Here is an 11,795-nt window from a genome sequence, read left to right as displayed (position 1 = left end):
TGCATCTCCTTTTTGTGAGAGTTTTGCTTAGAAGTTCTGATTTTAAGTGACTGGCTGCCTGTCCTTGTTCTCTTTCTTTGTGAAGTGGAACTGGTGGTATAGGCAGGAGAGTCCAGGCTCCAACACAGCAGCCACCTGCTCTGGCCATTTTTCCTCCCTCCAGCCTCCCCATCCTGTTGCTTAATTTCCACCAACCCATAGCCAGATAGATGCTTGCTGTACTGATGGCTTCCCACCAAGGCCCATGCTTCTCACCTTTAGCCCCTTGGCTCTGTTGATGGCCCTCAGGGGCCTGAGGACTCGCAAAACTCGTAAAATCTTCACCACATTGATTGCACTGGACCTGGTAGAGGGAAACAGGGCAGGAGAGTAAGCTGTTTTAGTGGAGCAGGAAATCATGTGGTGAGGGAGTGTGTTGACAGGCTGAACCCAGGTAAACTTGAGAAAATATAAAGTCTGTTTTGGGAACTTTCTCATCCTGGGACTATTCTCCAGCCCCTAGAAGAGCCTGGAACTTGCTTGGGACTTCTTGTTGGTATGTAAATAATATGAATAATATGTTTACCATGAATCATTAGCAATATAATGGGCTACTCAGGAGAGCTTTAGAAAAGAAAAGAGAAACCCCAGCTCTGCCACTTAACAGTCAATTCACCGAGGATAAATTTCCTAACTTTTCTGAACCCTAGTTTTTCATCTGTAAAGTGGGTCTCATAAGGTTGTTGCAGGGATTAAATGAGGAAACATACCTGCATCATCTAGCGGTGTGCTGGGCACATATTATGAGCTGAATAAATGGTAGCTTTGTTACTATGTCTGATGAAGACATCACTGAGCTTGAAGAAATGCTATACAGGTGATGGAGTTTCAGATCTTGTTGGCTGGAGGTGATGGGTGTGGGAGAGGATATTCTGGTGTTATCTCCAAACATGTGTCCCTAGGTAGTCGCCCTTTATGTGTGCATATAAAACCCACTGGTTCATAGAACACTTAGGACTTGAAGGAACGGATTCTACACAGCAGGTTCCACACACCTGGATGCTAGGGCCTGGCCAAAATTTCTGGGAGCCTCAGGCTTTTGCTGTTTGCCAGTGGAAATGAGGCACCAGGGTGCAGTTCTCCCCACAAACCACTCAGCAGGAAGCCTACATGGTTTCTGCAGTTATTCATCAACCCAGCCCAGGTAGGGTCTATCTTACACACTACCCATCTGATTGAAATATCTTCTCAAGCTTTTGGAGATTCTCATACCCACCTTGGGACCTAAAAAATGTATGACACATCAGCAAATGCTGATTTCATTCTACATGAGGTTAGGATAATGTGCTCAAGAGGGAGCTGGTAGAAAGATCTGATTTCTCTAGTTCATGGCTCTTTTTTTTTTTTTTTTTTTCATGGCTCTTTTATTCCAAAGGGCTCAAAGGGCATTCCTAGTTATCCCAGTGTCTCAGGGAGGGAGTCTGTTTGCACTGAATGGCAATGGAAGGGATTTTTAAGGTTGGAGGTAGGTGGGGAAGGCACAGACTAAAAGGAGAGGGGGGGTTCTTGGTTCACAGTTAAATAGTAGTTTAGTGATAGGGCTGGGCTGATAGAATCTAGACTTGTGGGCTCCCAGGCAGACAGCTGATACAACTGATGATCACAGAAAGGGTCTTACTCCTCATGTCCAATGTCCACTCTTTTTAGGCTTACCACGAAAACATCCTTGGAAAGAGAGACTCCTTTCTTGTGCCATTGGTATGACCTTGGGTAAATCTCATGTCCTGAACCTCCATTTTCCTGTCTATAAAATGGTGGTAACAGTCCCCTGCCCTGTCTGCCTTATAGGTTTTTGTTTTTGTTTTGCGAGGAGTGTAGAAGAATATGCATGTAAAAGTGCTTCGAAGTTGAAGGGAAGGGTTAACATTAGCAGCAGATAGAACATGGGAAAAACTAGTAATCAGGTCCTTTTAAATACGAGCAAATTGGCAACCTTGGCTGTATAATGGAGTCACCTGGAGAGCTTTTAAAATTCTTAAAGTCCCAGCCTGTACCCCTAGACCAACTAAATAAAAACTTGGGGAGAGGGATCCAGGGCAAATGTGTTCCCTGAAACTACTCAGGTAATTCCACTATACAGAATAGATTCAGAATCTAATTTCCTTTCTCTTTCTTCCCCCACCCATCTTCTTCTCATCAGGTTCTCTGACTGAAGAGAGAGAGGGAAGGAGGAAGATCAGAGCTGGTCATGGCAATGGCAGGCCCTTGGAGCTGAGGATAGCCAAGGGCACTGAGCGTGTCGTGGAGGAAATGGGAAAGCCCTAGAGACATTCCTCTCATTATAACTGGGCCTGGCCCTACCTGTGATGGCAAGATCCAGATATTTAAAGTGTCACACCATTAAGGACGTGTACAAAAAGCCATCAGGCTGTACAAGTCAGGGGCTCCACCCCGTTCCTGTCACAGTCACACTGGTGGCCATGCAGGAATGCCCTCCAGAGTTTTGGTCATCCCCTCTGACACCCATTTCCAATTGTGTGTCCCCATCTGGGCCTGAGGGAGCCCTACTCACTGGATGCCAAAGGAAATGAGGGACACGCTGACCACCAACAGGTCCAAGATGTTGAAGTAGTTCCGGCAAAAAGAGCCCTTATGTAGGAAAGCCCCATAAGCAGTCATCTGCAGGGAGGTACAGAGAAACACAAACATTAGTGTTCCCTGCCCAAGTTCCAGAGATCCCCTCATGCCTCCCTCTCCTCCCACAGTATCCCTTGGGCAGGGCAAGCTGAAGAGCAGTGAGAGGACTAGGGGCAGGCAGGACTGCAGAAGGAGAGGCAAGATCAAGGACAGCATTCTGTAACCATTTATACAACCACCACACAGTTCCAAGCTCGAGATGGTTAAGTGGCTCCTTCTACCTATTAGGCCACACCAGACTCTTCCATCCTATACTTGAAGCCCTTTCAAATTGCGCACTGCCATCCCTCTCTCATTTTCCACTGTTCCTCATCACATGTCCATGACTCTGGCCCTGAGGGGCCCTTTGCTGACACTGCCCAGACCAGGTTGCCCTTGGATACAAACTTCCCAATCTCCTCTTTAAATTCTGTCAACTCTCAGGGCCAGCTTCAGATACTAGGCATCTGGGGAAAAATGGGTTATGCCCAATGGGGTGACCAACTGTCTTGGTTTCCCCAGGATTTTCCTGGTTTAATACCAAAAGTCCTGTGTCCCACTTAGGCAATTCCTCAGTCTCAAACCGGGACAGCTGGTCACCCCAGAGCTCAGTGAGAAGTTCTACCAATAATTTTGGCAAATAGCATCCCTTCGCTTCCTAACCTTAATTAGTGTTTATGATCTATACCACATATTCTAAACTCAGTTTTATTATCTTGCTTCTAAACTGATGATGTTCTTTGAGGCCAGAGCTGTGTGTTCAGAGGGGCAATGTGGTTCCATAGTTAAAAGCATAAGCTCTGGAGCCAGGCTGCCTAGTTTGAATCCCAAATCTACCATATTTTATTTGTATGTCCTGGAGCAAGTTGCTTAACTTCTCTGTGTCTCAGTTTCCTCATCTGAGAAATGAGGGTAATGATAGTATCTACCCTATAGTGTTGTAGGCATCAAATGAGTTTTTACAGGTAAAACACACTACCCTGGAAATACTAAGCTTAATCTAAGTATTATTTGTCACCATAAAGAACTGAACTTGGAGCCAGATAGTCCAGACTTGAATTCTGGATTCTTCCTATATAAGGATGTCCAATGTCCTCATGGACAGCAGCAATAGATATCCGGGCATACTATTCCCTGTCTTTGTTAGGCACACACAGAAAAACAACATGTAGGCCCTTTGAAGACTAAAATAGGAGCACCTGGGATGGTGATCGCTCTTACAGGGCTTGGCTATTATTACTTCTCTCTGAGCTCAATATATAGCCACTGTAGACGCTCAACGAATAGCCTTTCCAATTCTGTTAACTTGAATTAGGAGCCAGCAGATTTCCAGGTTAAGGGTTGTAAAAGGCCATGGGCCGTGAAGCATCAGTCAAAGGGAACAATTTGGAGCTGGTGGCTGAGAGACTCAGAATGGCTCCCTGGTCATCTGGGGTCCAGTTTATCTCTTTGGAATTAGAGCATGCCTAGGGCAGTGTGTCCGCAGAGCAATTCAAAAGCAAACATAAAAGAAACTGGCAAAAATAGCTCTTGCAACCTAATTCTTTCCATTTATCTCTTGCTGCAGGGGGTCACAGAGGACTCAGGCACCTGTGTCCTGCAACAGTTTCTAGAAGTAGGTATATTATATAAAAGGCTGGAGGGGAATATAGTTGGAGATTTCTCCTGAAGGCCTACCATCTGGAGGGGCTTGCTGTCCTGTCTCCCGCCAAAGATCTGGGACTCTAGAGACTGGACTTGGGATTCCTATGGTTCATTTAACTAAAGAGTCCCTGTGCCTGCAGAAGGCCAAGCACCTTCCCCAGCCATCTCACTTTCAGTCTTAGAGAAGGTGCTGAGTCTGACCTTGCCTCACTCCTAGCTTGGAAATTGTGAGGATACTACTGAGCACCACAGAGCCCTCCACAGTCAGGAAGAGCACTCCCTGAATAGGTACACTTGTGGGACTCACAGTGCCGATGCCTGTCCTTTGACTTTGGGGTTCTAGGAGACCTAGAATGAGACCAGTACTCCAGAAAGTGTGTGTGTGTGTGTGTGTGTGTGTGTGTGTGTGTGTGTGTGTGTATGTAGTGGGTGGGGGTGACACATGCCTAGGTAGAGCCAGAGGAAGACTGGTCAGGAGAGAAAGAGCAAGTAGATGCTGAAAAAATGGAGAATTTATTTGAAAATTATCCTAGGCATTTAAGACAACAGAAGAGGCCAGGTTCAGGTATCCAATGCAAAGTGTCCTTCCTTTACCCTGTTTGGCTGATGGCCATCCACTTAGTTCCTGCTCCCTTAATGTTCTAAGCCATTGCATAGGAAAAGTCTATTGCTGGGGTATTTTCAGGCAGAAGGAAGAAAAAAGGTGGGCATAAGATTGTTGACTGACTGAGCTGGAAGGGTAGGAAAACCCCTCTGTCCATCCACAGGTGACCACCACATGCCCAGGAGCTTTTCTAGTTACTAGATGCATCTTGTAACTTGTACTCACTGGGCCTGGTTCCTCCTCTATGTGATAGTCCTTTGCAGTATGCAGGCCAACCGTCATGGCCAAATGTCCCCAGGTCTTTCTATTGTTCTTGAGACTAAATACCCCTTGGACGGTGGGAAGCTGAGCCATCGGGCAAGGCAGAGGGGCCCAGTGGAAGGAGGTGCAAGGAAGTGGTGTGGGGACTGGGGTTTATATTTAAAAGCACGCTGAGTCACAAAGGGAGTAGAAGAGGGAGAGGGTGAAAAGAAGGAAGGATCTTATGACAATGCTTGCAAAGAGACCTTTCACTTCTGCTTGCATGGCAACCTTGAAGGAAAAATAGCACCATTGAAATCCATGAGGGGAGCTCTGTGGAGTAATCCTGAGAACTGGTACTCAGAGCTTTTCTTGTCCTGGGAAGGAGTTTTGGATAATTGTGTGTCTCCCTGAGTCTGAAGACCAGGAGAACTCAGCTCACCATGGAAAGAGGGTTTTTTTTTTTTAAATAATAAATTTATTTTTTATTGGTGTTCAATTTGTCAACATGCAGAATAACACCCAGTGCTCATCCCGTCAAGTGCCCCCCTCAGTGCCCGTCATGGAAAGAGGGTTTTACAGAGTATATCTTAATGCAGCCAGGCAGCTCTTGGCTCCCCCCCACCCCAGGAATCAGGGCCTGGTCAGATCCACTGTCGTTGAGTAGAAGAGAAAACCCAAGGAATACCCTTGGTCACTGGAACCAGGGATAGAAGGTGGGGGTCTGGACAGCTCAGCCTTTTGGAGAGAAAGACACAGTGGAGGCACCCCAAACTGCACCACTCAACTTCTATCTGGATGTGACAGGATGTCATGTGCATTAAAGAGTTGGGTCATGACTTGGGAGTTGCATTAGCGAGGAAGGGTGTGTCTATAGGCTGGCTGTGGCACATGGTCAAGTGTGGACAGTGGCTTGCAGCACCCCCAGGAAGGGGGAAAAGGGAGCCTGGACTCCTTGGGAGGAGGAGTCTTAGGTCATCATCCAGGAAGAAGACACCAAACTGAAGCATATGCTTTAGAGCCTACAGCCCTTCTGTTCACACTAATGGTAAAATACATTCTGTGGTTCTGAGGAGGCAGCAAATGCTGAAATACACTTTTCCCGGGTCTCAGAACTCACACCCTGAGTCTCAGGTGGAGTGGCTTGACTATGCATTATTTTAGAGGCTCAGAAGTATGCCAGAAAAACTTAGAAATAATAAAATAAATATAAATATTATAGTAATGATAAATTCATATAAGTAATAAAGTAAAACTTAGAAAACAATCTCTCTCATTCCCATGCTCTTAGAGGTGGGCTCCACTGAAAGGATATGTCTGTAGCAGTTCTGCAATCATGGCCATAGACCCTGGGGCGGCCAGCTGCAGGCAGGGCTGGGCTGGTGAGCTCTCAGGACTGGGGCTTGGGAACTGGGTGCTCCAGTTTCTTTCAGCTCTTGGTTCTCCCCTGTGCTCAGCTCTCTAGTACAATTTTCCTTCCTCCATGCTTAGGGCAAAGGGCATTGTAGCAAAGCTTTTCAGTAGGAAACTGAGGATTCAGAAGTAATCTACAGTTGTCTGTTAAAAGCCCTCATTGGAAGACTGGTCCCAAATCTTGCATTAGGCCTATGCTTACTATCACACAGGCCCAACTCCGGCCAAGCTCTGGTGCTTGCCACTAATGCTGAGGAAGGGATTGACAATTTGTTGACAAATTGATTTTTTGACAAAGTGATTGTCCATGCCCCATGAGCTTCTCCACTCTTGGAGTTTGAGCAGCATCTCTTCTGGGCAGGATGAGGGAAAGGAGTTCTAAGCAGGGGTCAGTCATCAATTACCGGAGATGGGGTATATGTGGGTGTGTGGGGCTTAGTGGGGGTTGGAGTCTGGCACATTGCCAAACCTGGCGATAGGACAGCATCAGTGTTGACACTGTGAGTCATATGCCTCTTCCAGACTGCGAGGAAGCACAGCAATAGGGGTGGGTTTCTTTTGCTTCTGAGCCTGAGCAAAGCACATAGCACAAAGTGAGGGGCACTAATTCTTCCAATCTCAGGACTGAAAGTAAAAAAGAGAGAGTGAAAGAAACAAGAGAGAAGAGAGATAGGCAGATACAGCAGAGATAGATGGGAGAAAGAGACAGAGAGTGCATTGCTCAGATTGCATTACCTTAAGGATAATTTCTAATGTAAAGATACTAGTGAAGACATAGTCTGCATTGCCTAGGATCTGAAAAATAAGCACAATTGGATTAGTGGCTCTGAGAGTGAACTTGACACCAACAGAAGCATGTGTGTTAGCGACAGAGAGCTAGTGCCGGCTCCTAGAGGATGGGAAGAGGAGAGAGGGGTTGGGGCTTTACCTTCAGAGCAATTTCAATGGTGAAAATGGTAGTGAAAACAATGTCAAAATAAAACAGAATCTGCAAAACAAAAAGAAACAGGGTGGGGATGGGGTGGGAAGGGAGGGAAGCAGGCTGGAAGGAGAGTTCAGCTCCAGAACCACACTACACATCACATCAGCTTTCCCACATGGAGACATATGGAAGTGAGTTAGGAGATGAGTAGTATATATACACAACATTGGATCCTGAAGCAGGGCTGGCCTCAGGCAGCTTAGTGGCTCCAGATGAAGTCCCCAGACTGTGAGGGGGAGCCCCCAGGGCAGGACTCAACTGGTCCTGGGTCTGGGCAGCATTTGGTTGGATGCTTTTCTCATTAATCCAATTTACTTACAAACTCCAATCAGACCACTGGGATGTGTGTCAAAAAGACAGAGAGTAGGGTTTGCTTTTTATTGCAGGAAAATGCCAAATGCTTAACTCACGTTGGTGTGACTCAGCTAGCTTCTCATGTTGGTGGAAATCCTGGTGTGTTCTTTGGGGCATGGGAGGGAGCATCTTCCAGGTGAGGACTGCCTAGGCTTGGGGCAGACTACATGGTCTCATCCACCAGACGATGGATCAGACCTAGGACCAACATCTTTCTAAGAAAACTCTGGATCAAGCAGGCTGCAGGACCACCAAGTTGTTTGGCATGGGTAAGGCTTTAGGTCGGTGGACTCCTCTTCATGCCCACCTGGTTGGGATTTTTACAAAGTTTTAAGGCTTCGAGATATAACAATTCTTACTCTAGCCTTTAATGTGGTTCACCAGAGCCTTGGGTGGGTCTCTAAATTTAGTTTTCTCCCCTACACAAGGTCATTGAAGCTATCCTTTATATAAGGTCAGCCTCACCATTGGCACCTGTTTGCCAAGGCTCCCCCTGTGTCCCTCAGGGTTTATTGGGAGCAATGCTGGAAGTCAGTGGCTACTTTTTCTTACTAAGCATACAAGGAATCAGAGCTTTCATGGAAACATGCGTAGGACAATGAGAATCCTAGTTTGCCAATCAGGCCAGCCTGAGGCATTTGGTACATATTCTCTTATTTGTTTTTGATGGTTTCTACCAAAGCCTTAGTGTCTTCAAGAATGTTTATTGTGCATCTGATTATAATATTTGGAATTGGGATCCTGATTGAGGTCAGTAGCAGAGCTGTGGGCCCAGTCCCATTCCCGGGAGGAAGAGGTGCAGGGGAAAAAAACGGAATGCGTACATGGTTCCTGAAGGAGGTGTGCTGGACGGGATCTTCAGCTGCCAGGGAAATGCTGCTGAGCAGAATGAAGAAGAGGATCAGGTTGGTGAAGATCGTGTCATTGACAATGCGGTGGCACTGGAGGCGAAATCTGCGTGGGGTGGAAGAGAGGACAGAAGCATGTCAGGAAGGCAAGGAAAGCAGCTTCCAGGTCTCTGGAACTCATCACTCCTCTCAGCTTGTGAAAGGTGCTTGTTAGTTTGGGGATGGGCTTTTTACCCGATGTCTTACTGCTGCTGGGTAATGACAACCACATCTCACCCCTCTCCATGCCCCTCACTGTGAGGCACATCTGCACAGAACTTTTCAGTTCTAAAGCACTTTCATAGGCAGTAAGTTTTTGACATTTTGGTGGGTTACATCTGAGACTTTGGTGAATCCCCAAATTTTCATATACTTCTGTAACATTAACAACTGGCTTTTTTGGGGGGGACTTCTTTGTCACGTCATTAAAAAATCATTTTATAAGATTTTCATATTTTTATGTATAGGGAATGACAGAGCCACCCAGAGATGTGGATGGTGAGAAGCCAGCTAAACCTACATTCTGGCTAGGCAATTTGTTCCTGTGTAATAGCTTCAAGGCATGCCATTCAATTCTACACTTCAGCATAATTACAAAGAACTACATGTATGGACTTCTGAGCATTCACTGACAGTGCCACAAATGTTAGATCTTTGAATGCCAAGTGTGTCTTATACACTATCTCTTACTGGCAGCTTAGGAAGGGGATATGGTGTTATTATCTCCATTTTATAGATAAGAACACTGAAACCTGAGAAGGATAGGCTGGTCTAGAAAGACAGCTTGTAGAGTGGTGTGTGTGTGTGTGTGTGTGTGTGTGTGTGTGTGTGTGGTGGGGGTGGTGGGGGTGGAGGTGGTTTCAGGGCTTGAATCCAGGCTTTTAGACTTCTGTTCACAGCATTGTTGGTTGACTAAGTGCTCTGAGAGACCCAACTGCTGTGGAAGCAGCAAATCCTGGGAAGGGTAAACCCTTTGAGATAATTCTGGCTTCATTAGAGTTAGGAGGTTTGCAATGATTATCCCTTTCAAACTAACAAATCCACTGACCCAGGGTCTGTGTGATAGGCAGCCAAGAAAGATAGAGTTGGCTGAGGATAGATGCCAGTAGTAAAACTGCTATCAGGAAACTGAATTTCAAGCCAGATGTGAGGCAGGACACAGAAGCCTAGGACTGAGCCAACATCCTTTAGAAGCATCTTGAAGAAAGCTTCCCAATCTTAATTTAGATCCACAAGAATCTCACCAATTAAGATGATGTATTGAGGTCACAATCAAAGATCTTTAAGCATATAAGAGAGGATGGGCCACTAAGATGGTAAATCAGAAGAAACTACAAATAAGTGCTTTCGAACCCCCGCCCAAAGACTATGTATACTGGACATATCAGATAGAGAATGCAGACAGAATATTTAACAGAACAAATGATGAGCATGAAGATGATGAATCAACAAAGGAAGTAGTATATATAGACAGATGGATCTGGAAAATCAAGCATCAAATGGAACTGTTTGAAAGAAAAAAGAGTAAGTTGATATAAAAGGTTTAGGGCACCTGGGAGGCTCAATGGTTGAGCATCTGCCTTTGATTCAGGTCATGATCCCAGGGTCCCGGGATCAAGTCCCACATCAGACTCCCCGCAGGGAGCCTTCTTCTCCCTCTGTCTATGGCTCTGCCTCTCTCCGTGTGTCTCTCATGAATAAATAAATAAAATATTTTAAAAAATTGGTTTAAACAGTAACATAGACAAAGTTGAAGAGAGAATGAAGAAATTGGAAGATATATCTGAAGAAACTACCCTGAATACCAAAAGAGAGACAAAGAGGTGAAAGATTTGCAAGACACAGTAGGAGATAGGAGGACAGAATGAGAAGGTCTGACATATATTTAATTGGAGTGCCAGAAGGAAGGATTAGAGAGAAAGAGATTATGGATGCAACATTTCAGGAATTAGAAATTCTTTTTCTAATTTTTACTGTTGTTCAAGAACCAGAGAAAAAGATAAATCCATAACATCCCATGCAGGATAAATGGAAAGAAAAGAATATTTAGATACGTAGTAGCAAACCTAAACAACACCAAGGCAACAGAAGATGTTCAGATCAGCTGATGATAAGGGGCAGATTATCTATAAAAGAATGATAGTAGGAATGGAACAGTACAGTCTAATATTATGTTGAACTGAGACACAAACTCTATTGACCTAAAATTGTGTACATAGCAAAACTATCTTCCAAGAACAAGAAATGAAAACAATTAGAGATAAACAAAGGCCAAATGACTCTATCATAAGGAACACTAGGGGCTTCTAAAAAATGTGTTTAGAAAGAAAGAAAATGATGGCAGAATGATGGACTGAGATGTACAAGAAAAATGATGAATAAGTAAAATGGCAAGTTGTATATTTGTATCCAAATCTAGGGCAGCCCCGGTGGCGCAGTGGTTTAGCGCCACCTGCAGCCCAGGGCGTGATCCTGGAGACCCTGGATCGAGTCCCAAGTCAGGCTCTCTGCATGGAGCCTGCTCCTCCCTCTGCCTGTGTCTCTGCCTCTCTCTCTCTCTCTCTCTCTCTCTGTGTGTCTCTATGAATGAATAAATAAAATCTTAAAGAAAAAAAAAAGAACATAAATCTCTAAAAAAATCCAAATCTACATTGCCTATTAATAATAATAATAATAATGATAATGATGATAATATCTAACTTGTTAAGTTAAAAATAAAGATCAAGCCTAAAATACCAAGCAATAAGAACATGTAAGGTAGCGGGGCTGAGGGGAGTTAAAATAGTAAAAGCTCCTTCTATTTTGCAGGAGGAGGTTTAGGATATTGCTTAACTTTAGACTTTGTTAAGTTAAATAGACTTAGTGGATCACCAAGGGTAATCACCAAAAGACTACAGAAATAGTTTACACCTGTCAAAAAATGGAGGGAAAAACAGACATTGGTCTACTGATTTGGAATCCAGGATACTTTTCCCTAAATCAGTGCCTGTTTACACAAGTTGTTGGGATCTGGGAA

At 44.8% G+C, this 11,795-nt stretch overlaps 1 protein-coding gene across 41 annotated transcripts in view; it reads right to left on the bottom strand.

The window, feature by feature from the left end:
• CACNA1C (calcium voltage-gated channel subunit alpha1 C) overlaps positions 1-11,795 on the bottom strand; it is a 746,185-nt gene that overhangs the window by 97,524 nt on the left and 636,866 nt on the right. For 25 of the 41 annotated variants that reach the window (XM_072799571.1, XM_072799575.1, XM_072799573.1 and 22 more), the window contains 4 exons: positions 8,717-8,846; positions 7,485-7,544; positions 2,552-2,658; positions 256-343 (listed from right to left, as the gene is read on the bottom strand). In XM_072799571.1, coding sequence (XP_072655672.1) covers positions 256-343; positions 2,552-2,658; positions 7,485-7,544; positions 8,717-8,846 — 385 coding nt within the window. Of the gene's footprint in view, positions 1-255; positions 344-2,551; positions 2,659-7,291; positions 7,352-7,484; positions 7,545-8,716; positions 8,847-11,795 lie in introns of all 41 variants that reach the window. The other 16 variants (XM_072799572.1, XM_072799580.1, XM_072799583.1 and 13 more) reach the window with 1 other exon arrangement.

Source organism: Canis lupus, chromosome 25 (genome assembly GCF_048164855.1).
Source record: "Canis lupus baileyi chromosome 25, mCanLup2.hap1, whole genome shotgun sequence".
NCBI classification, from domain to species: Eukaryota; Metazoa; Chordata; class Mammalia; order Carnivora; family Canidae; genus Canis; species Canis lupus.
This window is presented reverse-complemented; position numbering and strand designations above follow the sequence as displayed.